This window comes from Aythya fuligula, chromosome 5 (genome assembly GCF_009819795.1).
Source record: "Aythya fuligula isolate bAytFul2 chromosome 5, bAytFul2.pri, whole genome shotgun sequence".
Classification (NCBI taxonomy): domain Eukaryota; kingdom Metazoa; phylum Chordata; class Aves; order Anseriformes; family Anatidae; genus Aythya; species Aythya fuligula.
In genome coordinates, this window is record NC_045563.1 from 43,820,254 (window position 1) to 43,842,991 (window position 22,738).

The window sequence follows — 22,738 nt, forward strand, 5'->3', positions numbered from 1 at the left end:
TTGCCACATCCATCTTCTCTTCTAGGAAGTATGGCCCCATACAATACAAATATTCTATTTTCATCTCCTCTGTTCTGTAGAACAGAAGTGCTGACAACTTTTTATGCCTTGATTTTAGGCCACCTTTTTAATGGGGCAACTCTCAATGTTGCTACCGAGCTCCATCAAAGTCACTGCTTTAAATGCAGAGATTCTGGTTTTCACAGTATTTTCCTTCCTTTCATTGGGCTTACGGGTAAGTTAGCTCCAGAAAGCAGTAAAGCCACAAAAATCACAGAAAATTTCTCTGTCGCACGCAAGTACCATAGGAGGCCTGAGCACACTGTCAAAGAAGATCAACTTGTGTCTTTAACAAACTGTCTGGAAGCTAAAGGCTTAGATCCCCAGCCTAATGACAGCAATCCAAAGAAAATCTTACTGAGTGACTTCGGTTTGGATCTAGGACAGGAAACATAAATGATTTTCTTGAGAAACAACCAGAATGTGCCTGAAAAGCTTGTGATCAACTGTCAGCCAAATATAGACACCAAGTATACAGAAACTTCAACTGAAGAGTTTGTAATTTAAGAGTATTTTCCAGTTATGTGTGTGCATCAACTGGAGCACACATTCTTTTACTCTCTTTGGCTTCAGCTGGAGGAAGAATAGGTCCTGAAAATTTGCAGTCTATGATAAAATCCAGAAGTTTAATCTCTGCTTTGAAGCAAACTGCCCATTTAAATTTAATCTCATTAGGATCAAAATTTCTTTTCCTTTCAAACAATCAAGCTTGGTTAGCCAAGTATCCTTGATCATAAGTCACCTTCATTACCTAAAAGGTATTTATTCCTTTATTACTCTAAAATTTATTTACATTCTTCTGTCTCCATTGCAGTGTCCTTCCTATTTTTTTTAGGACTAGAAAAAACACTAGCAGGGGCAGCTGAGCTCTAGCCATCCCTGGACAGGGAACATCGACACAGTAAGGCTTTTGCCAGTCGGTTCACTGCAAGCCAACAGCAGGCAGCACCCGAACAGGCCTAACCTTCCTCCGAGGGCACTCTCCTGGAAGCCAGGCACTGTCGGCTCTACTCCTGCCTCAGCCTCAGGGTATCAGTGAACTTGGAGCTGAACTTCATACTGGGCCAATTCCTAGGACGCAGGCATGAGAATTCTGCACAGTTGTTTTCACTAGCAAATGCTAACAAAACTTTTCCAGCTTCCACTGAGGTCAGATACAGCCTGTACGACTTAACAGCAATCAGAATATGGTAGAACGTAAGCAGAGGGATAAGGACTATTTTTCTGCCCTGGTGTATGTGATCAGATTACAACTATGATAAATAATTCTCTGCCAAAGAATACAAGTAAAAAAAGAAAGACAACATCCAGTCGAAAGACTGAGCAAAGACTAGCAAAGTTTAGAAAAGTAAAAATGAGAAAAAAGAAATACTTTAATACTAATTCGTCACTACTTTTAAATTATTGGTAAGTTTCCAATCAAATAAAATATACCATGAAATAGTTTTTTTTGTTGTTGTTGTTTTTTTTGTTTGTTTGTTTTTTTGTTTTGTTTTGTTTTGTTTTTTTAAATGAACACCATATTTGCTATAAATAATTACAGGAATTCCCTGATATTTGCTCTTAGGTAGCTTAACAGCATACTACTTGTTCAGAAAAGTATCAAATGGAGCCAATAGCCTTCTGCTATTAAATATTCTAGATGCAATGAAGCACAGGACTTTGTCATGTTGAGCTATGCATTTTAATCGGCACAGGGAGCAGGTCTAGAAACAAAGCTGAACTCTCTGGCGCAGTACTTTGCTAACAAATACATCAACAAAGTCTTCACTTCCCGGTGAACTGATTTACTCAAATCTAAATACTGACCAGAACTACAAACACAATAAAAATAAAACAACCAATTGCCTCTTTGAGCAAGAATAACTGGAAAAAAAAAAAAAAAAAAAAGGAAAAAAAAAAGCTCAGAGAGAATGGAGAGCATACAAACCATCGGAACAATCAGATATTTGGTAGACCACTGAGATCGCAGAAACTACTTCTGGCCTAGAAATTCTTCCGTGCAGCTACTGTCAGCCAAAGCATCTTACTAGAAAACTACATTTATTCAGGCTGGCAGAATCAGTCACCTGCTTATCAATGGCAAAATAGTCAAAGTGCTAAATCAAGAAGATAAAATCCACCTCCTGTTTCACAAACAATTACCCCAGTAATGAAGTGGTATTGAAAAATATTTGACAGGATTTCCTGTCAAATAAGACACAATGTTATTTCCTAGTAAAACAAAAAAACTCCAGGTAAGACAATCCAGGAGAAACCTTTGGCTCCAGACCACTCCAACAAGAGCACGAGGCACATGAAGCTGAGTGACGACACAGACCTCAGCGTGCTGGGACTTCTGCGGGGAGCTGACTGCGCTCTTAACACCTGCACCAACATTTGAGCTCCTGCCGACAGCGATCGCAGCAACCCACTGCTGCTTCTCGCAGGGGCCCGATGCTCACCCCAGCTGACCCACAGCCTGTGCCAGGGCTGGCAGCCACGGCCCCCTGCTGCCACACCACACGTATTTCCCAACAGGGTGGGACGGGTTTTTGTTTGCTCCCTGCTGAGATTTCAGGGAAGCAAGACATGACTTCTGCAAGACGCAAGAGCTTTTTATTCCCACTTCAATGTAAGCATAGATACAAGATGTCCCTAGTCAAGTGAGAAGCTTTTTCCTCAGAAAACCGTTCTCTTTGGAAAGAGGGAAAAGCAAAACACAACTATGCTTTCACTAAAAAGCACTGGACACCAGCAAATCCACCCATTTTGAGGTACAAAATAAAAACTGGAGGAAAGACAGTTACATGAACGTAGGGGAAAAAAAAAAAAAAAAAAAAAAAAAAAAAAAAAAAAAAGCTTTAAAACAAGAAGAAAACAGGCCAGCCATCAGAAAGCTGCCCATGGCATATGGCCGCCTTGGCCAGCCACCATCCGTGAGAGAAAATGGCCGCCTGGGCCAGCCGCCATCAGGGAGGGAAAATGGCTGCCTGGGCCAGCCATCACCAACGTCCCCTCAGCTCCCAGGCACAATATGGGGTCCTTGGTACATTCACACGAACGTTACCGTCCCCACCTGCCCTCCAGGGGCACAAACACGGCGTTAGGGGGTCCGGGACCAGCGCCGAGCAGCGCCACTAGCCCTTCTCCTCCGCGCCCTCAGCCGCCCCGCGACGGCCACGGGCAGAGAGAGCAGCGGCCCTCCCGCCGAGCCTACTCACAGCTCGCCGCTGGTCCCCCGCGTCGCCGTCCTCGCTCGGGAGTCGTTAGAGCCGCCTCCGGGCTGCCTCCGCCCTAACGGGTGCGGCTGTCCCCTTGAGGACGGCCCCCGGGCACGGCCGGTGTCGCCCTTACACGTGGGCTGCGCTTCCCTCCGCAGTGCCGCCGGGCTGGGGCACGTGGCCGCACTGCCCCGCGTCCTGGGCCCGGCCTGGGGCTCGCGGCTGCCAGGCCGCTGCTGTGACGTGCTCGCCTATTTCGTCATGCACAAGTGTCTGAGAAGGGGAGTTGTAAACCCTACTCCAACCCTCTCCGACAACTGTAGGGCAAGAGCAGGAGCTGAAGATTGTACTCCAATGAGCACTGAGGTGGCTGTTGCAGCATACTACGTACAAAACAAGAATTTTATGCCAGATCAAATGCCCGAGCACTGCTCCCAGACAGGGGCAGGGGGCACTGCTTCAGGCAAACTACACTACATCAGCCGGAACAGGAGGTGTGACCTTCTGGGTCATTCATGCTCACCTCAGTTGTAACATTTGAAAACAACTGCAGGATGTTCTAGTTTTGTTTTAAAAGTTAATTAAAAAAGCACATAAATACAAAGATTACGATTAAACTAAAGCAGACAATTAAAAGGTAAAAGTCAGCTGTGTTTTCATATTATACATCTTAACTGGGAGGTTTTAAGTCATTTTCCTAGCAGGATTTAGGCAGGCTAAAGTATTTAATCTCCCTACAAAAACAGCAATTGTGCATGTGGGAAGCATTTGTCTGAGACACCTTTTATTTAAAGTGGTAGCTAGAAGAACAGAAGAGTAGTTATCAGCACTGTGAGACCAAGAAGCTTTCCACTGAGTTGAGAGTAGAAGTGCTAGAGAAGCACATAAGAACACGCCAGGACAGATGGCTATCAGTTTTCAAATAATTAACATGTGATGGGAGAGAGATGAAGTCTGTGACAATGTGTCCTCAAGCCTGCAGAGGACCACTAGAAGAAAAAACAAAACAAAGAAAAACCCTTCTATCAATTATGTCCTGGTAAAATAAATACTTTTCTTAAGATTTCTAAGTTAGGTAAGATTCTTGACCAGGACTCCTTGCACCTTGCACTTTTTCATATGTATTTCATGCTTACTTTATATAGCCAAGATGCTGGACTGCAGGAAACTTACTGCTTAAAACAGTTCCTAGAATATTTTTCCGCAAGATGAAGAGAGGAAGACTGTTATATCAACCATACCCCAAAATGTTAAATATATTGTTAAACATGCTCAGATATCTTTCAAACAAGTTTTTGTGTGTGAATCCTTTGGGTCTCACTTGCAAAAGAGAAGGAATCCTTTCAGAGAAGCAGAGGTGTTTTTCCTAAATGGAAATATTTATTTCAGCACTATCAGTTTTTCCATCACCAGCACTACAGCTCTTCTGTTCTAAAAAACAACAAAAACCAACAAATAAAGGTTTTATACTGTTATACCTCACAGTAAATAAACCTAGACTACATTAGAGATTATTGCCAATATTCAATAAATGAAGACACTCTACAGCATTTGATACACTGTGCATTAGTGAGCTAAGATGATTAAGGTTTCAATTAAGGAAAATAAGCAAATATTTGTTTTTACCATTTCAATTTTAATACAACTCAAAAAAGTAAATGTTATGCATGGCAATGTTTATTAAACAATCACATTTCATTTAAGCATTAAAATGCAGCAGTCTGGAAAAGCTGCCAGAAACAATGTTTGGCTTCAGAAAAGGCGATTATGAAATTACTTCCAATAAAATTCAAATACTCTCTTGTCTGTTGATTAGTTGAATGCTTTAGACTGTAAGGGAAAAAAAGTGCAAATCAGCTGAATGTCACTTTCAAAAGTAAAGTCTTAGTGTCCTACAAGCAGTTATTGAAAGGCCTCACCTCAAATCTTCATGATAAAGGACAGTATTATCCAATTCCTATACAATTAGTATTTACTGTAGCACATTTTAAACAATATAACATTACTACTAAAACAAAATTAATTTTGGAATATAACTATAGTATTCTGGCTACCATGGGCACCTTTTTTTCCTTTTTAAATCTAATTTGCTTGACATGAGATGGCATGAGATACTTCTGAACTTGAAACTTACATGGAACAAAACAGTAAGAACCACTTATAGGAACATGTTCCAGCTAAATGTAATTTATACCTAAATGTACTATTTTTGCTTGAAAATCTAAGATTCATATTGGGGTATTCTCTTTCTGCCGATATACTTCCAGGGAAGTGACTCATTGCAGAGTTGCTAAACATTGACCTGTTGGTCAGCCTTTTACAAAGACAACTGCCCTTTTGCACATCATCTTTATTGGAGGACTTGGAAAGAAGTGGACGAAGGATAATAGATAACATTTGACATAGGGACAAATTGTAAGCATTGAAAAAAACAGCGAGGGTTTTGCTTTTACATTCAACACAGTGGTGCCACTGCAGTTGGAAATAAAACCAGAGTGCTTTCCTGGCTCCTAAATCACTTAAGATCACTTCATATACAGAGATATAAAATAAGCATACTGCTTTTGACTAAGGGCTCTAAAAATACATTAGTAATTTTTCAATTTGTTCTTGTAAAAAAGCTTTAAAAATACTGTGGAAACATGTTCTTATATGTGGGTGCTGCTGCTTGAAACAGATGTTGACATCGAGACAACTATTACAACTTTTGAAAAGCAGAGCAGCTTATAAGCATAATAAACAAATGATCATTTTGCAAAAATTTAGACCTAATTTAGTAACTTGTAGAATGACACTTTCAAACTGTGCAACACAAAATAATGTAGCCAACAGTAACATACAGGTACACCATTTAATATTTATTATATGCATTTTATATACATTATTTTTCAACAGCTGTACTTCTGCTATGTGGTACAATCTTAAAAATTTGCTGATTCATAGTTTGTAAAACAGAAACCTTACAAAACTCATCAAAACTCGCAAACTGATCAGAAAAGTTCTGTGGAAGACTAGAAAAAATACTTTATTGTATTAATCATGCATTACACAAACAAAATCTTTAGTTACACCATAAACTGAAGCACGTCTGAAAAGAAAATAAAAGCAGGGAATAACTAGTCAAAACACAGCAGATTTATGAATCTTGAATCAACTACTTTCGTATTCTATTTGAAACGCAAATAAAAATATCTTTCACTCCAAAAGTTCTGAAACAAGATTGTTTTTTTGGAATCAACTCCACTCCAGGTACTTAACCAGAGGAAAAAAAATATCTTTGTTTGCAACTTTAGAATTATGAAATGTCCCATTTTCTCATCTATTTTAGACTGTTCAAAGAGTGCCATAATAGATATACAGGGCCCTTTAACACACTACATAAAAGGCTATAAAGACCAACAAAAAGTGAAATAAATAACAATAGGCCATTAGCAAGATGGGTAATCCTTGATAAATAAACTCGTAAATACAGTAAGATGTACAAAATATCACATAGTGATAGGATGCCAAGATTAATTTTTTTTTTTTTTTTTTAAGAGTTCATTGGGGGGTGTTAACCCCTCTGTGTTTCATTTAAACACATTTTACAGTCCTTTATTTATGAAGACAGTTATGCGATGATGAAGAATTAGCATCCTTATGCAAGGACTTAGCTGAGCTGTATTAGGCAAAAGAAGGGAAGAGTGTGGTTACACAGCAGCGGGTCAGTGAGATCTCTGTGTTTTAGGGTTCTATAATGCAGAAAAACATTATCAATACAATCTTGAGCACTGTTGTGACAGGCTAAATATATAAAAAGACTTATAAAAACTAGAATTTTATCCAAACATTTTGTGCAACTAATGCTAAAATATTTTAAGTTAAATTTCCTTTTCTTTAAAGCAAAATAAAAGTTTAGAAGGGGAATCTGTGGCATTCAACTGATAAACAGAAGATTACTAAGAGATGAAAAGAAAGCTACTCTTGGAGCTCACTTCCCCCCACAAGAGCACCACATTCCTAACCCTAAGGCAGCACACAGAGTCCAAAATAAAAGTCTTTTTTAAGATCAGACTCCACGTTTGCTTAAAGACACCTAAAGAACAGACATACGCTCAGTTCATATCCAGTCAAGGCTACAAATACTGGTTTTCTTTTTATTCTTTTTTTTTTTTTTTTTTTTTTTTTACTTCTCCCCGCCCCCCCCAATACAGTAATTACAGTTAAATGAATGAGCCTGACATTGTTCAAGATGTGGTGACTTTTCACCAACTTATACCTGCCCCACTTAAGAGCCTTCACCCAGGCAGATCAGATGTAGTGTCTTATTGGTAACCTTATTGATGGCAGTGATGCATTCCCTCTTTTTTGTCCAAACAGACCTGCTGTTATGATGCAGGTTTGTTCTGCTGTGTCACACAAATACTTTGGCAAGGGCATCAGCTCCTGCACTGGCAATATATGCTTTTGATGGATGAAATGCTACATCATAAATTGATTCATCCAGCTTTTTCCTATGAGCTGTTATTTCTTGCACACATGTCTTGCTGTCCAAATTCCATAATCTAATGGAACAATCATGGCCTATTTGGGAAAAAAAAAGAAAAAAGGAAAAAAAAGACAATGTTACATTTTTGTCAGACACTTAAATGCATCACAAATAAAAAATCCAGAGCATAAATGAAAAATCCATAGAACATAGAGTATTAAAAGATCCTTACTTCCAGACATTAAATAGATTCCATTAGGATCTACAGCTAGACTTGTGACAGCATCCAAGTGAGCAACCATAGAATGGATCATTTTACCTAAAAGCAAAACAAACAAGTGAATTTCCTGTGAAGTACCGCTTCTTTTAAGAATAATATTCCCATTAAATGCAATATGGAATAACATGCTTATTTATATTCCAATATCTGAATGCTACAATTCTATTATAAATTATCAAGTTTCAACTACAGACTACATAAGCATATGGGTAAGCGACACACATCTCTCAAAGGCACTCACACTATAAGCACACCTTTTATCTAACATCTTCATTGGTAGCAATGACAAAGATGATCAAAACTGGGCAATAACCTAAATTTTAAATTTTAGTCCAGTAAATGTCCCAGAGGTTCTCTTTACACTTACCCGTTTTGTTGTCATAAAATTTGATGTGTCTATCTTCATGAGCTGTAATAGTTACAGGAAGTGTGGGATGACTTACAACCTTGTTAATATGATTACTTGATTGTACACCTGGAAACAAAAACAAGCACAAGCATGTCCATCTGTCTTAAAGAAAAAAAAAGCTAAAATGAGAGTATTTTAGCATTACACTTTAGCACACTGTATTAGCTAATATTATATAAATAACACATTTGGAACAACATTGATATTTATTGATGAATAACAGCTTCTTGCTTTACAAGAGATTGACTAAGCCAAGTATATGCTAAGCCAATGTTTTTTAAGGTTAAAGCTGTACAACTGGTTCATACACATGAAAGATCCTTGAGAGAGATGGCAAACAAACTGAGGAAAGCACACCAGGGCAACGCTAACTAAGCAGAAGCAAACAAATTATAATGTATTTTTAGTAGACACCTATCATAGCTCCACATCAAAAAAGATACACTGAACAGTTCAGAATCTCTTTAAGAATTTAGAATACTTTTTAGAAAGCACTTTCTGTATTTTGATATGCCAGTGCTTTAAGGACTGTTTAAGGACTCTTTTTTTTTTTTTTTTTTAATTATATTTAAGAGTTTCTCTTCAAGCTAGGAAAAGAATTTCTCCAAGTTTTAATGTTGTTTCTCACCCTCAGTGTCAGTTTTGCACAAGCTATCTACTATATAGCTTCTGCACAGTTCTGTAACCTCTGTCGAAGTCTTTATATAAGTTAGTAATTACACTTACAGTATTAAGTAACTGAACTGGACTAATAGGATAGGAGAAGCACATACTCCCCTTGCAATATTCTTTTAGATCTCACTTCAAAGACAAGAATGACCAGAAAACTGGAGGTTTTCTTTACAAAACACTCTCATAGGTTGAAGAAAATTAAGTCTGGAATAAAGACCCTCTATTTAGACTGTCAACAGCTATATACGATTCTCAATGACGAGCTATGTCTTTGTAGCACGTTATTTGCAGCAACAGAATTTCTAATATTTAATGTTCCACAGGAGAGAGGGTTTAAGTACAACCTGTACAGACTCTACACTGAACTAATCTTCTGCTTAATTCACTTCTTCCTTACGATCTTCCATATCAAAGCTGTATGATGGAAACTAAACAATTTTACTAGACAATTCAGACAACTAAATCCAGAGAAAGCCTAACTTAAAGATCAAAAAACATTGCTTTTGCTATCTCTAACCACTTTCAAATCCTCCTAACCCACAATCAACAACCATTTCAACTGCGTTAGTTCCAAACATTTTTACATATCTAGCCAACTTAAGACATCAAATGACATAATGCAGGTAAGGTGCATAAGCTTTGATTTGACATACAGTAAAACTTGGATAAAGGTACCTCATTCAAGATGGATATTTAATAGAAAAGAGGTTTACTTACCAGATTCTATTTGCGATGAAAGCATTACCACTGACTGGGATGTTTCTAAATCATATATGACTGTGCTGCCAGTGTTAAAAGATGCCACCATATGTGCAGGATCACAACCTATAAAGTCAACTGACGTAGGTATTCCATGCTCTAGAAAGTGAAAGAATTGTCTTTAGAAAGAAACACTTAATGTTTAAACTCTGAAGAATTTTTAAGTTTGTTCTATACTCATAGAATAACGAAGAAAACATTCCCTTTACAGTAGTGCTGCACCACCAGGATTATCTTATGAAAAGATCTTTTCCCATTAGTCCTGTTATCTAGTGTTGAAAAATAGAGACAAGCCTAGACATACCATAAACTGTCTCATGACAGATTATCAAAACCAAAATTTCACTGAAAAAAAAAACAAACCAAAAACCTTACCTTTCTCTCCATTGTAAGTGCAAATACAGGGAATTTTTTCTGGTGGGTTCCATAATCTAATAGTGCCATCTGCTGAACAAGATAGTAAGTGATTCTTTACACCACTGTAAGCGAGACCCCAGACTGCATCTGTGTGAGCAAGTAATGTGCCAGCTAGAACGTTTGGCTCTGGAAAAACAAAAGTTTAGGAATTAAATATTTCTTGTACCTCAAAGTAAATCAAATTCCACAAATATCCCATATAGTAAAAGATTAATTAACTTAACATTCTGTAAATCTGTGATCTAATAGATCTGCTGGTTGTAATCATATATCTATTCTGTAAGTATCAGTAAGAGGAAAATCTAAAGTGCCAAACATTCAGTGCAGGCATGAATTCTGAACAAACTGGAATGCATATAAAAAACTAAATTCAAGACAGGTGCTTTTGCACTTGTTTTATTCAAGTAGTTTTCTAGAATGCAAATAGATTAGATTCACAAACGAAATGGTCCACTACAGTGCATTCAATAATCAGTGCAATTAATAACATTGCCCCACTATTCAGCAGAATAGTTTGAGAAATTTTGAACGTATTCATGCAGCTAACTAATAAACTGAGATTTTAACATTTAAATAGCTTGCTATCAGCAAATCATATTTGTAGCCTATCAACTCCTTCAGTCATTTGTTGAAATTACATATATACAACCCGTAACTGAAATTAAATCACTTAAAGTAAAAAAGAAACAGTCCTTCCCTAGGGTGGCTATAAGAAGCAAAGTAAGAATGACCATTATTATTTATCAAGAGAAGGGAATAAAAAACCAGAATCAAAATAGGTTTTATTTTGTTCTTAAATTTATTCTTAAAATAGCAGCTAGAATATTAAACAGTAGATCATTTTTCACAACTTTTGCAAACTATCTATTTTTCCAAAATGATGCACACCTGTTACCACAACCTCTCAGAGGGGCTGACTTCTTTCATTTACCATCTTAAGGATGCTCGATTGCAGCCTTTTTTTTTTTGTATAAGATGCAAAAGCACCCAACAAAATCAACTTCCCACCTTCCTGAGTTCTTTAAACACTGATGACTTTGCTGTAATATTAAAAAAAAAAAAAAAAAAGTGTACTCTGCTGACACAGGGGAATGCTTTAAAACCCTCAAGGTACCTGAATGTCAAAACAAGATTACTTCTGATGTGGAATAAAGAAACACAACCATATTTTTTTCAACAATTATAACTACTCTTAGTTTTCTGAGAATTTCCTATCAGAATAAAAAATCATTCCAACGTCTGGAATTTTGCTGCAAAGTAGTAAAGCACGCTCCTTAAAAAATAACAGATGTAACTGATTTCTTCTTTATTATTTAGACCTCAGAAAATGGCAGTCTTTCTGCTACCATTCTACAAAGTATGTCACCAATGCAAGTGAAATAACAAGCATTTACCACACACAAAAAAAAGCTGAAAAACAAAATTTAGTTAATAAATGGCATTCACATTTCACAAAAGCTTTAGAAAACAGATTATTGTTAGGCAGAAAATTAATGTTCAAGACAATGGTTATCAGTTGTTTACCTTTTAAAAGGTACTTACCATAGGTATCATATGGGTCAACATTAGGGCTAGGCATGTTCCACCACTGGATGGTTGCATCAATACCACCACTGAAACACTGTTCTCCATTAGAACTAATTGCCAATGACAATACAGGTCCACTATTGGGAGACAGAACAAAAAGTTTACTGATACTGCCAACAGTATAAAGGTTAAAATTTTGCTATTTAAGAATAGAACAAAACAAACAAAAAGCCCCACAGTAGATTGGACTAACTAGTTACAGAAAAAAAATGTTAATTCCAAAGAAACAGTTGTTAGAACATATATGTCTGAACAAATTATACAAACCTGCATTAAAATATTGAAGTATATATAACAAATGAACTAAACTATCAAAAACTTAACCAATTCGAGGAACGCAGTCTTATTTCAACAGAAACTACATCTGTGAAGCATGAGTTTTTACAGAGCATCCATGCCAATCTAGCAACTACTTGTGCTGACAGAGGTGGTTCCAGCCCCCTGCCATCAAAACCATTCACTTTCTCAGACAGAAACCTACGTTCCAGTAAACTGGTTCATAAAGATAATTCTAGGAGCACTTTTTGGTCAAAATTAGACTACTGCTGGTTTAACTTCTGGAATCTGTTTGCTGTGATACTAGAAAAGCACAACCTGTAACTCAAAGGAAGCAGCAACTCCGGACACATCACTACGTCAAGGTTTAACTGTCTTGTAAAACAACACCCCCAGATTAGATGGCTCATGACAGGCCATGCTCAGGTTGTTTAAGTGCAGATGAGAAACCAGAATTACATATTTGAAGGTGGTGTAAACAGATTGACTAGATCCACCAACATACTCAAAAGAGTGAGGAACAAAGCTGAACTCCACGTTTAGCTGATTTTTTTTTTGTCCTAATGTTTGCAAGTGTACTTTTCATTTCTCAGACCTGTATCTGAGGACTACTATGTTAGACTACGGAAGTCTACTTTATCTAACTTCTTTACATATTAAAAAAAAAATACATTCCAAGACACACACATTGCTCAGGCAATTTCATTGTCTTCTACAATGTCTTCTTCCCCTTGCAACTAACTACATTTGCTCCTTCCTGCCCTTTTTGGTTTATCATGGACTCTGCAAGTCATGAGACGGGCTCAGTATTAGCCTGGTTTTACAGAGCATAATTTTGTCTATCTGATGTAAAAATATAATACATTTGTAGCCTTTAAGGTGAAAAGTATTACGAATCCAGGAGATAACATTTATCAAACAGTAATTCTGTCAAACACTTACATGTGGGCCCTAAATGTGTAGATGGGTTCTACATCTAAAGAGGCACTCCTGAAAGAAGAAGAGAAGTAATTACATTAAATGAAATCTCTACTGAAAAACTTTGAAGATGTTTTAAGAGTTTTATCAGTTTCAAAGGCTTTTAAAACATGATTGATGCTTTATGAAAACCCATATACTTGCTTTTTGGCAGGAACTGTTTTCTGCAAATTCCAAAGTTTTAGAGTATGGTCCTCAGAGGCTGTAACCAGCACAGGCTCTACAGGATGAAAAGCTAATGCCCGCACTCCATCAAAATGACTGCGTAGCGTATACTTAGGGTTCCATGTCTTTCGGAAGGCATCTTTATTAGCTGGCAGCTTAAAAATGAAAAGGAGTAATTTTATGTGAGTTTAAAAATTTGTCTACTTGTGCTTTAGAAAAATATGCTATTTTTGATTCAGTTAATACATATTCAACCTTAAACATGCATTTATCTACCGATCCACCTAATATACATATACAAGTCCATCTCTGGCACGCAAAGTAGTCTGCATTTTTTTCCCCCCCACTGTAACAGTTTTTGTTCCACGGTGGAAAAGAGTATAATGCTGAATATACAAACAAGCACCTCTGATTTTCAAAATTTGGTTGCAATCCTTTCATGCAATGATACCTTAATTCTTTTTCCCCGAAGAAAGATACTGGCTTCATTGCTTATAATGTTCTCCATACTCAAGGAAGAGATTACAACTGTCAAAAGCACATTTATCACTTAAACAAAATAAAAATAAGCTTCAGGCCCCCAGTGAGTCATCTTCCTCAGATGAACAGCTTGACTGAGAACCCAACATAACTCTTGAATAATTCTGTGTACTAAGTAAGGCACGTACAGATAAATAGTTAATTCAAATCTTAAAAAATGACATCATTTTAAACATGAAATTATATAAAAATATTATTTGAAAGTCTGTAGTATATTTGAAGGCTTTAAATATATTTGTGAGGCAATAATTTAGTTAACTATGTGAAACAATACATACAACTTTTATGTTTATATGTCATGAAAATACGCCTAAAATACACCTAAAACCAGGCTAAAAAATAGGCTAAACCAATTATAACTGCTTAGTATTAATCCTCAGTACCTTGGAAAAGTTACAGTCACTGGAAGAGGTTTTCCAGTAAGAAAAAGTAATTTAGAGCTCTAAGTATAATTTATATTAACCAGAGAGTAGAGAAAACACACAAAAAAACTACACCGCACTTATCCTAAACCTCCATTCAAGGAGAAACACACAAACTTCTCTCTTCCTCTTAAGTAATTATAAAGGGAGCTTAGAGAACTGACTTTAGTTAGATAACAAAAATTAGCAAATGAAAAATGAATGGAAACTAATTCTATGCTCTGCACTATGCACTATCTGTTCACCATGTATGTTTTTAAAGCAGTTTTCAATTGTAGGTCAGAATCTCTCAATAACACTAAGATGATATTAAAATCTCTCATATGTAATAAAATCTCAGTACCTTCCTTATACATGGCAGGACTGAAAATAAGTGTCAGATCATAATGTAACATATACTAATAACTATTCTTGGACCAAATCTCCAGCCTGGACTAAATTTCCCACTACTCAAACAAAATCTGATTATATCCAATCAGAACAAATACTAAGACAATACAATTACTGTTCTGAGTTACAGATATGCAGGCATTTGCTTTTCCTATATACATATTTATATAGGCATACTTATTTATATACATATACATACATATTATATATATATATATATATATATATATATATATATATATATAATAATATATCTATAATTTATATATTATATATTATATATATATATCATAATATATATATATAATTTATATATTATATATTTTATATATATATATCATAATATATATAATTTATATATTATATATTTTATATATATATATATATATATATATATAAAATGCAAATGATGCCAAATTCAGATCAAGAAACAAATCTGTTTTACTAGATGTGCAACCTGGACACGTTTTTTTTTTTTTAATACCATGTAACAAATACATTTCAAAACAAAGCTCATAACAAAGTATTTTGTTCTTAATCTTCCTTCTCCACTGCATACTGAATATCACAATATCTTTAATTGAAATTTAAGTTATTTAGAACTATACTGCATATTACATACAACCTTCATACAGAGAATCATTTTTTTATTTCAGGGAACAGCATGGGATTCTGGAGTTCTGTATTAAACTTAATAGCTTTCAGTCAAAACAGCTTATTTACTCACCTAAGGCTAAAGTGGATGAGAAGGTGAAAAAAAAATATTTCTAGGAAACAGAGTTCCTTAGTACTCTTAATCCTCATTACATAAATACATTCATCTACCTGGCTTACTCATGCACTTGTAGAAAACTGGGGCTTACAGAAATTTAAGTATTTGTAATGTGTAATGGCTAACTTTATCATATTATAACCCAGATTAAAGAACAGACCTCAATTCTTTGAAGATCTGCACTCATAACACATTCATTTTTCTTACAGTTGTGATGAAGAGCCATTCAATAAAAGCAGGACTGAGTACACTTGTCCTTATTTCACAAGGAAAATTCAAGTCCTTTGTTGCTGTTCTTAAAATGGCTATTGCAATGGTAACTTAGTTCTCAGAAGTGCAAAGGAGTCTGCTAAAATGCAAGGTACCAAATTTACAGAACTTCCTATATTAAATATGGCTTTAAAGCCTTAACGTTTTTAAAACAGATTTCAATATCAGGCTTGTTTTAGAAAATACCATGTACACCTTCTGAGAAATCTAGTTACATAAAGAGATGATTTGGGTTTAATTCCCATTGTCCGCATTTCCAATGAACCTTGATATCCTTACTACAACCAAGAGAACAACTAACATCTTTAAAACAGATATCCTTGTAATCTCTAAGAAAAAAAAAAAGCAGTAGTCTATTTCAAAAAAAAAAAAAAAAAAGAGCGTACCTCATGAAAACATAATCAAGGAACTTGGAAAATATATTTGCTGATTACAAAGGATAAATGTGATCTATACAGTAGGGCTGGGCAAAATAGAACACTAATAATATGTGATACTGTATCAATGTTATAAGGTATTGCAAGACAAAAGCCCCTCTGAACAGAAAGGCATGGGAACACTGCCCCATAAAGTCTTATGTCCTACTATAAATGTCAGAAGTTAAAGAAAATCAAGAGAAGACAGACTGGAGCACCATTCATCTTTAAACACTCCTTCTCCCTTTTTTCCTAAACTTCATTGGACAGGACCAAGAGGGGTCAGCTTGATCCTAGTTCCTGGATCAGTAAGTAGCCACAGAGCAAATGCTTGGAATAGTAGGGTCTGCCAGAAACAACCCCATCATCCCAACCACCCCACAAACACACATACAAGAATTCTGTCTAGCCCAGGAGACACAAAACACTAAGAACAACAGCAACAACAAAACTTAACCACAATCTCCTGAAACTTAAGAGTACAATAGAAAATAACAACAACACACGTCAACCTTACCATACAAAAAAAACCACTAAACAGATTAGAGGAACAAATCAAATTGTAAATGCCTACTTCATAATAGTTGTCCAACCTAAGCTAATAGGAATTGTTTTTGCCTTTACTTTGTTTGTATGGGAATACAAGGCAAACTCCTCATTCTGCTTTACAAACCACCAGGGAAACAAAACTAGGGAAAAAAAAGGCACAGGGAGGGAAGCTCTTCCCCATAGTCAACAGAACCCTCACAGAACAGTAAGGAGACTTGCATCCTTCTCTGACTATCACAATGAACTACTCACCTACAGCAATTACAAAAACAAGAAAATAATACTTTGTAACTGTAGTCAGTGTCTTTTAATCTTTTAATGTTATTTTTTCTTTAATATGTTGCAGCTTAGGAGATTTCCAAATCTGGGTGATAAATGAGGACTTCTGGATTTGCAACCAAAACTACCACCATCCTGTGCAGCTATAGAATCAGAATTGTATGAGTTAATTGGAATAATGATTTAATAACATCGCTTCCTCAGGGTACAAACAGCTGCATACAGTAAATATTACTAACTATGTATTGAAACACATGACTTCAGATGACTGTACTCTTACAGTACCTGCATCTTAAATGACTAGTCTTGTGAACAATTTGTGTACTAATAGATTCCCAAACGGGAAAAAAAATCAGCTACAGTTAAAGTTCTAGATATTTAAAATTTAATCCCCATCCTGCCCACATATTCTCTCCTTTTCAAAATATGACCCTCATCAAGGAGTGCTATACAAAAGCTAGTGGAGGCCTGCTGTGGTTTTTGGGAGGGTAGGGAGGTTGTCTTTTGTGTGCGTTTTGTTTTTTTCCCACTACAATGGTTCACACCTGAGTTATTTGAGGAGTATGGAACTATTGCTAGCAAAATGCAAGTGAAACTATGAAGGAATTTTTAACCTAAAAGAACATTGTGATGGGAAGTACCATTAGTCTCTTTAGATCCAAAGCAGAACAAAGATTGCCTTATTCTTAAATAAAAGTATTAATAAAACTTCCCCATCTGTGTTATTCGATACTGCGAGTTTATCTTTTCTGACATAGGAGGAAGTCAGAAATCACCATGTGTTTTTCAGATACTCTTGTGGAAGTCCCTAAGAGCACTGTAGAGGAAGCAGAGAAAATGAATTAAAGTTACAGCCAGTCACTTCTCATTCGTATTTGGTGAATGACCTAAATTGAAGGGGAAAAACTTATTCCTATCTTTTGTGTCCTATATCAGCCAGATAATCATGAATTAGATGATCTCCCCATATATCTCCCAAACCAAGCTGTAAATCAAGAACCTCTAATGAAAAGGTTTTGATGAAAAACTTTTGAAAATCCAACTACTCTGACATACCCATCACTAAAACGGGAACACCACAACAGAAAAACCACCAACAGAAACTAAGAAGTTCAATAGTTTCATCTGAAATTCTAAACTGCTTTATATTGTCTCCCAAGCAAGTTAGTGTTCAATGAAGGATAATTTAGAAATTAATCAAAGTATTAAATGGAACACTATGTAAAAAAACCCAAACTACTCAATTTCATAATCTCCAATGGAATTTGCTACAGGTCAAAAACCTGCAGGTTAGGGTACTATTTTACCACCAGTTCTGGACATTTCAAATTTAAGCACCCTTAAAGCATGTTCAACAAAAAAGTTATCAAAACACCTTGTATTCTATATCCACTTATTCATAGATTTTATTGAAAATTTATAAAAAAGTATTTTCTACACATTGCACATGATCCTCATGCTGGTCTACAACATTTTACATCTGGAGATTTTGTTATGTAGAAAGCAAAATCCTGAGAAGAATAAGATGCAAAGAGCTGAAAATGATCTTTGATTTTAAGTTACCTTATTTCTCAGAAGTGTTATGTCATTGAAATGAAGCAGACAAACTGAAGATTAATTTTTACTGGGAACAAGACAATATATGAAAATATGGGAATACTGCAAGTATTTTTAAAAAGTACTGTCATTCATTTTTATACAGTTCAATAACAGAAGGATAGATTATTAATGTTTTCATTTATGATTGAGGAAATATAACTATACAACACCCTACAATAAGGGAGAAACGTAGGTATTAATAGCTGTAATGAAGTACTACTGTTTCTACCTATTACAAATACAGAAGGACAACTATATTAAGTAAAAGCTGTGTAGTTTAAGTATTTTCATACCCTGTAAAAAGCTATAAAGAATTTATTTCTTCACGTTGCAGGTTCTAAGATTTTAATAAAAACCCTAGTAGTGTTTTCCAATACAAACACACTATCTAACTTGAAAAGGTATACATAGTTATAGAAACAAAGTAAGGTACCTTAACAAAACCAAAAAAAACACAAGACACTTTACAGTACATTATGTAAGACTTACCTGAACATTGCCCCAATCAGACAAATTTACCAGCCAATTAAAACAACATTAATTTGAGAAAACTCTACTGGTAGTAGCTTAACAAATACGGTAAAAAGAATCTCAGAACTCTTACGATAATTATAAAAACATTCCCTAAAAGTTTACATCTGAAATATATTAACGATGTATATTCTATGCTGTAAACTGTATATAAACACAAAGAGGGGAGCAAAGACATTAAATATCAATATTTGTGTTTTATGCCATGTCTCTTCAACACTCCATTACAGTGCATCACTGCCACTTCTTTAGAACAAATTCATATTAAGAAGTCATCTTATGTCATAACACATCCCCCCAGTGAAAAAAAAAAAGAATAAAATTAAATAAGAAGAAAATAAACAAGTCATCTTACTTAACTTGGATTTCCCAAATTACTTAACACATTCACAAGATGCTCCCTCCTCCTCCCACAGAAGTTTTTGCTACTAACAGCTCTGTTACCATCATCTCTTAATATTCAGGGTGGGGGCAAAGGGCAGCTATTATAGATTACATTAAACTGTATAAAGAATTTTAAATAAAATTGCACTTACATCATAACTATAGTCTGCATCATTTGTTACTGTCAAGTCTGCAAGGTCTCCAAGGCCCAGTACACTTAACAAAACATCATCAGAACCCATAATAAATGACTTGCCTCCTCCAGATGGAAATGTTATTGGCTCAGCTACAAAGAACAAAACAGTTTCTTTAAGTCTCAATGTAATAATTGAATCTTCGATGAAAAACTGCATTATTCATAACTTACAGGCAAAGCAGAGTTTAAAACTGAACTTGTATGCACTACATACTACATACCAAGTAAAAAGGAGCATGACAACACGCACACATGTGCAAACACACAATAAAAACAATTCATAATCATTTCTGACATTTGATTTCAACTTACTTTACACAGACAAATTTCTGTATGTAAAAAGGTCACAAGAATGAAGTGGCTTGACTGACATCACTTTGCAAGATGAAAATTATGTCCCAGATCTCCAAATTATACTTCACTCACTATACCACATTGTCTGCTTTCTACTCATCTGCAAATAAGTCTGTGTTTTATACTAGTCAGACATCTCTACTTGCATGACTAATACTTGTATCTCAGAAGTTAAAAGCCTCCTTCAATATCTCTTATTTTAGCTTCCAGATAAAAAAAGAAAAAGGAAACATTTGTTATTCATGAACTCCATCTTTCTTAACAGGATTTTGGATGCTAGATGTTTAAAATACCCTCAACTGGTATTTACCTTCGTTAACTCTGCCTCCCCCAAATTAATTATTAACATTTCTGTTAATTACCATTTAAAATTGAATAAATACTAGTTATTTATAACCATTCCTTCTGAACTCACATCTGAATAATAAAATTTTAAACATTCACCCATATTCTTTACAATCTTCAACAATCCTGTATTACAACTTCTAGAATACTAACAAATACCAACTTACTGGTGAGGAACATTACTAAAGGCTTAAACACTGTTATACTTCAGCGTATTATTAAAAGCTGCTTTTAGTTATCAATATTCCTTGTTGCGCAAAAATTGGGACATTTGAAAGGTAAAACACTTAAGACCAACTTCAGCAAAGTATGAACTTCAGTTGTTTTTTTTTTCCAAACATCTAAAAAAAACCTAAAAACTAAATCTTTTTTGACACCCTCAAAAATTAATACTCCCTGACTTTTAGATTTCACTGATTTGGAATACCGAGTTATAGTCTCACTATAATGACACTCCTCAGTTTGAATCCTCTCAGAAAAACCTTGAAGCTCACAGAAAAAGCTTCGAGCTGAAAAACATCCATAACTTTTTTTTATTATTATAGAAAGTTCCAAACAAGAGGACTAATAATCAACATATTCCTTTTTTGAACATACATCTTTATTATACTACGCTGCCACTATGTGAATGGTAACCACAGCAACTGAAGGAAAGTGACTAAATTACAGGTGCCTGATATCATTGCTAGGGCAATCAGAGGTGTGCAAACAGGAGCCAGCACAGTCAGATCAGTAGATAAACTTCAGTATAGACAAAAACAGCACTTCAAGAGTAAAACAGACTCTAATACTTGGAAACTACTACACTATTAAAAACACAACCTTATTAGCACAGACAACACAAAGTGTACAATTGCATAAAAAGAGCAAACAGTATTCTGACTGTGCACAATTGTCTCTTTTCAAAAGATTCACAACCCACGCAAAGGTCTTGACTCAGATTACATTAAATTCACATCCCAAATAGCTTACCATGCCCCTCTATAAGCTTTTAATTTTTGTTAGTATTTTACTAGAAAGCTCCATTTGACAGTCTGTTCCAAACCACACACATTTTAAAAGAAATCATATTCCTACAAAATTCCAAATTATTTTCCATGGTTCCACCTAGTGTTTTATTATGGATTCTTTTTTTTGTCCTTATTGTTCACTTATCCATACTTCCTAGATGAGATCAGAATTTTTAAACGGTGTTTTACTAAAAGTGTCTGAGCTGACAGGGAGATATAATATTTTTAAATGAAGCAAGAAATAAAATAACATAACAAACATTGCTTGAGTTAATTTAAACTATGAAATCCTCAAATGAATAATATTCGTCCTCCATTACTTAAGACACTAAGATATTCCTGGTTCTTCTCTGACAGAAAAAAAGAAGTGTGAGGGGAAAAAAGGGATCCCAATACTTTATCTGGAATTTCCAAAACTGGCTCCCTTCCATCTTGACAAGGTCCCAGCCTCATAAATACAACTACACATTTACAAGTCAAATCTCCAAAGTCTGTACAGTAACAGAAACAAAGCTGCTGATCAGTGGGAAAAGGAAACAGGACACTCACTTGACACCTGAGGAAAATTTCCATCCCTGTTGTGATGCTGTGAGTCTTATTTGATCTTCACAACAAGTCCACATCATTTAAACTAATTCCCAAACCTGTCATACTAATACTTTGTCAGATTAATGCTGTCTGTGCTTAGCAGATCGACTTGCATGAAAAGACGCTTTATACTAAAAGTGAAGCACTATCATAGAAAATAATACTACAATAAGAGTCTATGAATAAATCAAACTTCTTTTGCATTAGAGGTGAACATCCCTTCATTTAAAACTTCAAAATTAATGGTATCCGAAATTCAGAAGTGTTTTTTTTTTTTTCAATGTTGAATCTGCCAACACTTATAATATATAGTTAATCTTAACTATATTAAAAAATATTTGTGGAAGTGAGTTAAGACAGTCAAAAAAGGTTAAAAATATTTCAAGCTGTGTGTTTTTTTTTGTCTGTTTGTTTGTTTTTAAGTATACAGCAGAGAAGTAATACAATAGAAGATGCGTGAAGTTATAGCTATTAAAAATAAAGATTCACGCCTGGGCATACCAAAAATGATACATCAATAAATATATGCAAATGACAAAGTTAAATTATGTATCAAATGCTTTTTATTAAAAATCAGAACATTTTTCTTAGTACCATAATACGTATGTTTAACTGAGTTTGCAACCAATAAATACCAAATAAAAATGATAGTTTTGCATAAAAAGAAACTTGTACTACATGAAAAGACACAATGATTCAGTATTTGTTTCTCCTTCTAATCCTGAAGGTACCGACATCATATATAATTAAGTCAAATTCAACTAGTAGTATTTGTACAGAAGTGAACTGCTTTAATCAAGTATCTCTGTACACATTATG

At 35.2% G+C, this 22,738-nt stretch overlaps 1 protein-coding gene across 2 annotated transcripts in view; it reads right to left on the reverse strand.

Annotated features, from left to right (window-relative positions):
• Positions 1 to 4,924: 4,924 nt before the first annotated feature.
• Positions 4,925 to 22,738, reverse strand: part of STRN3 (striatin 3) — a 60,983-nt gene continuing 43,169 nt past the window's right edge. For both annotated transcript variants that reach the window (XM_032189220.1, XM_032189221.1), the window contains 9 exons: positions 19,579 to 19,712; positions 13,254 to 13,429; positions 13,074 to 13,121; positions 11,811 to 11,932; positions 10,227 to 10,394; positions 9,810 to 9,950; positions 8,379 to 8,486; positions 7,964 to 8,050; positions 4,925 to 7,826 (listed from right to left, as the gene is read on the reverse strand). In XM_032189220.1, the coding sequence (XP_032045111.1) occupies positions 7,657 to 7,826; positions 7,964 to 8,050; positions 8,379 to 8,486; positions 9,810 to 9,950; positions 10,227 to 10,394; positions 11,811 to 11,932; positions 13,074 to 13,121; positions 13,254 to 13,429; positions 19,579 to 19,712 (1,154 nt within the window). In that variant the 3' untranslated portion in view covers positions 4,925 to 7,656. The remainder of the gene's footprint in view (positions 7,827 to 7,963; positions 8,051 to 8,378; positions 8,487 to 9,809; positions 9,951 to 10,226; positions 10,395 to 11,810; positions 11,933 to 13,073; positions 13,122 to 13,253; positions 13,430 to 19,578; positions 19,713 to 22,738) is intronic.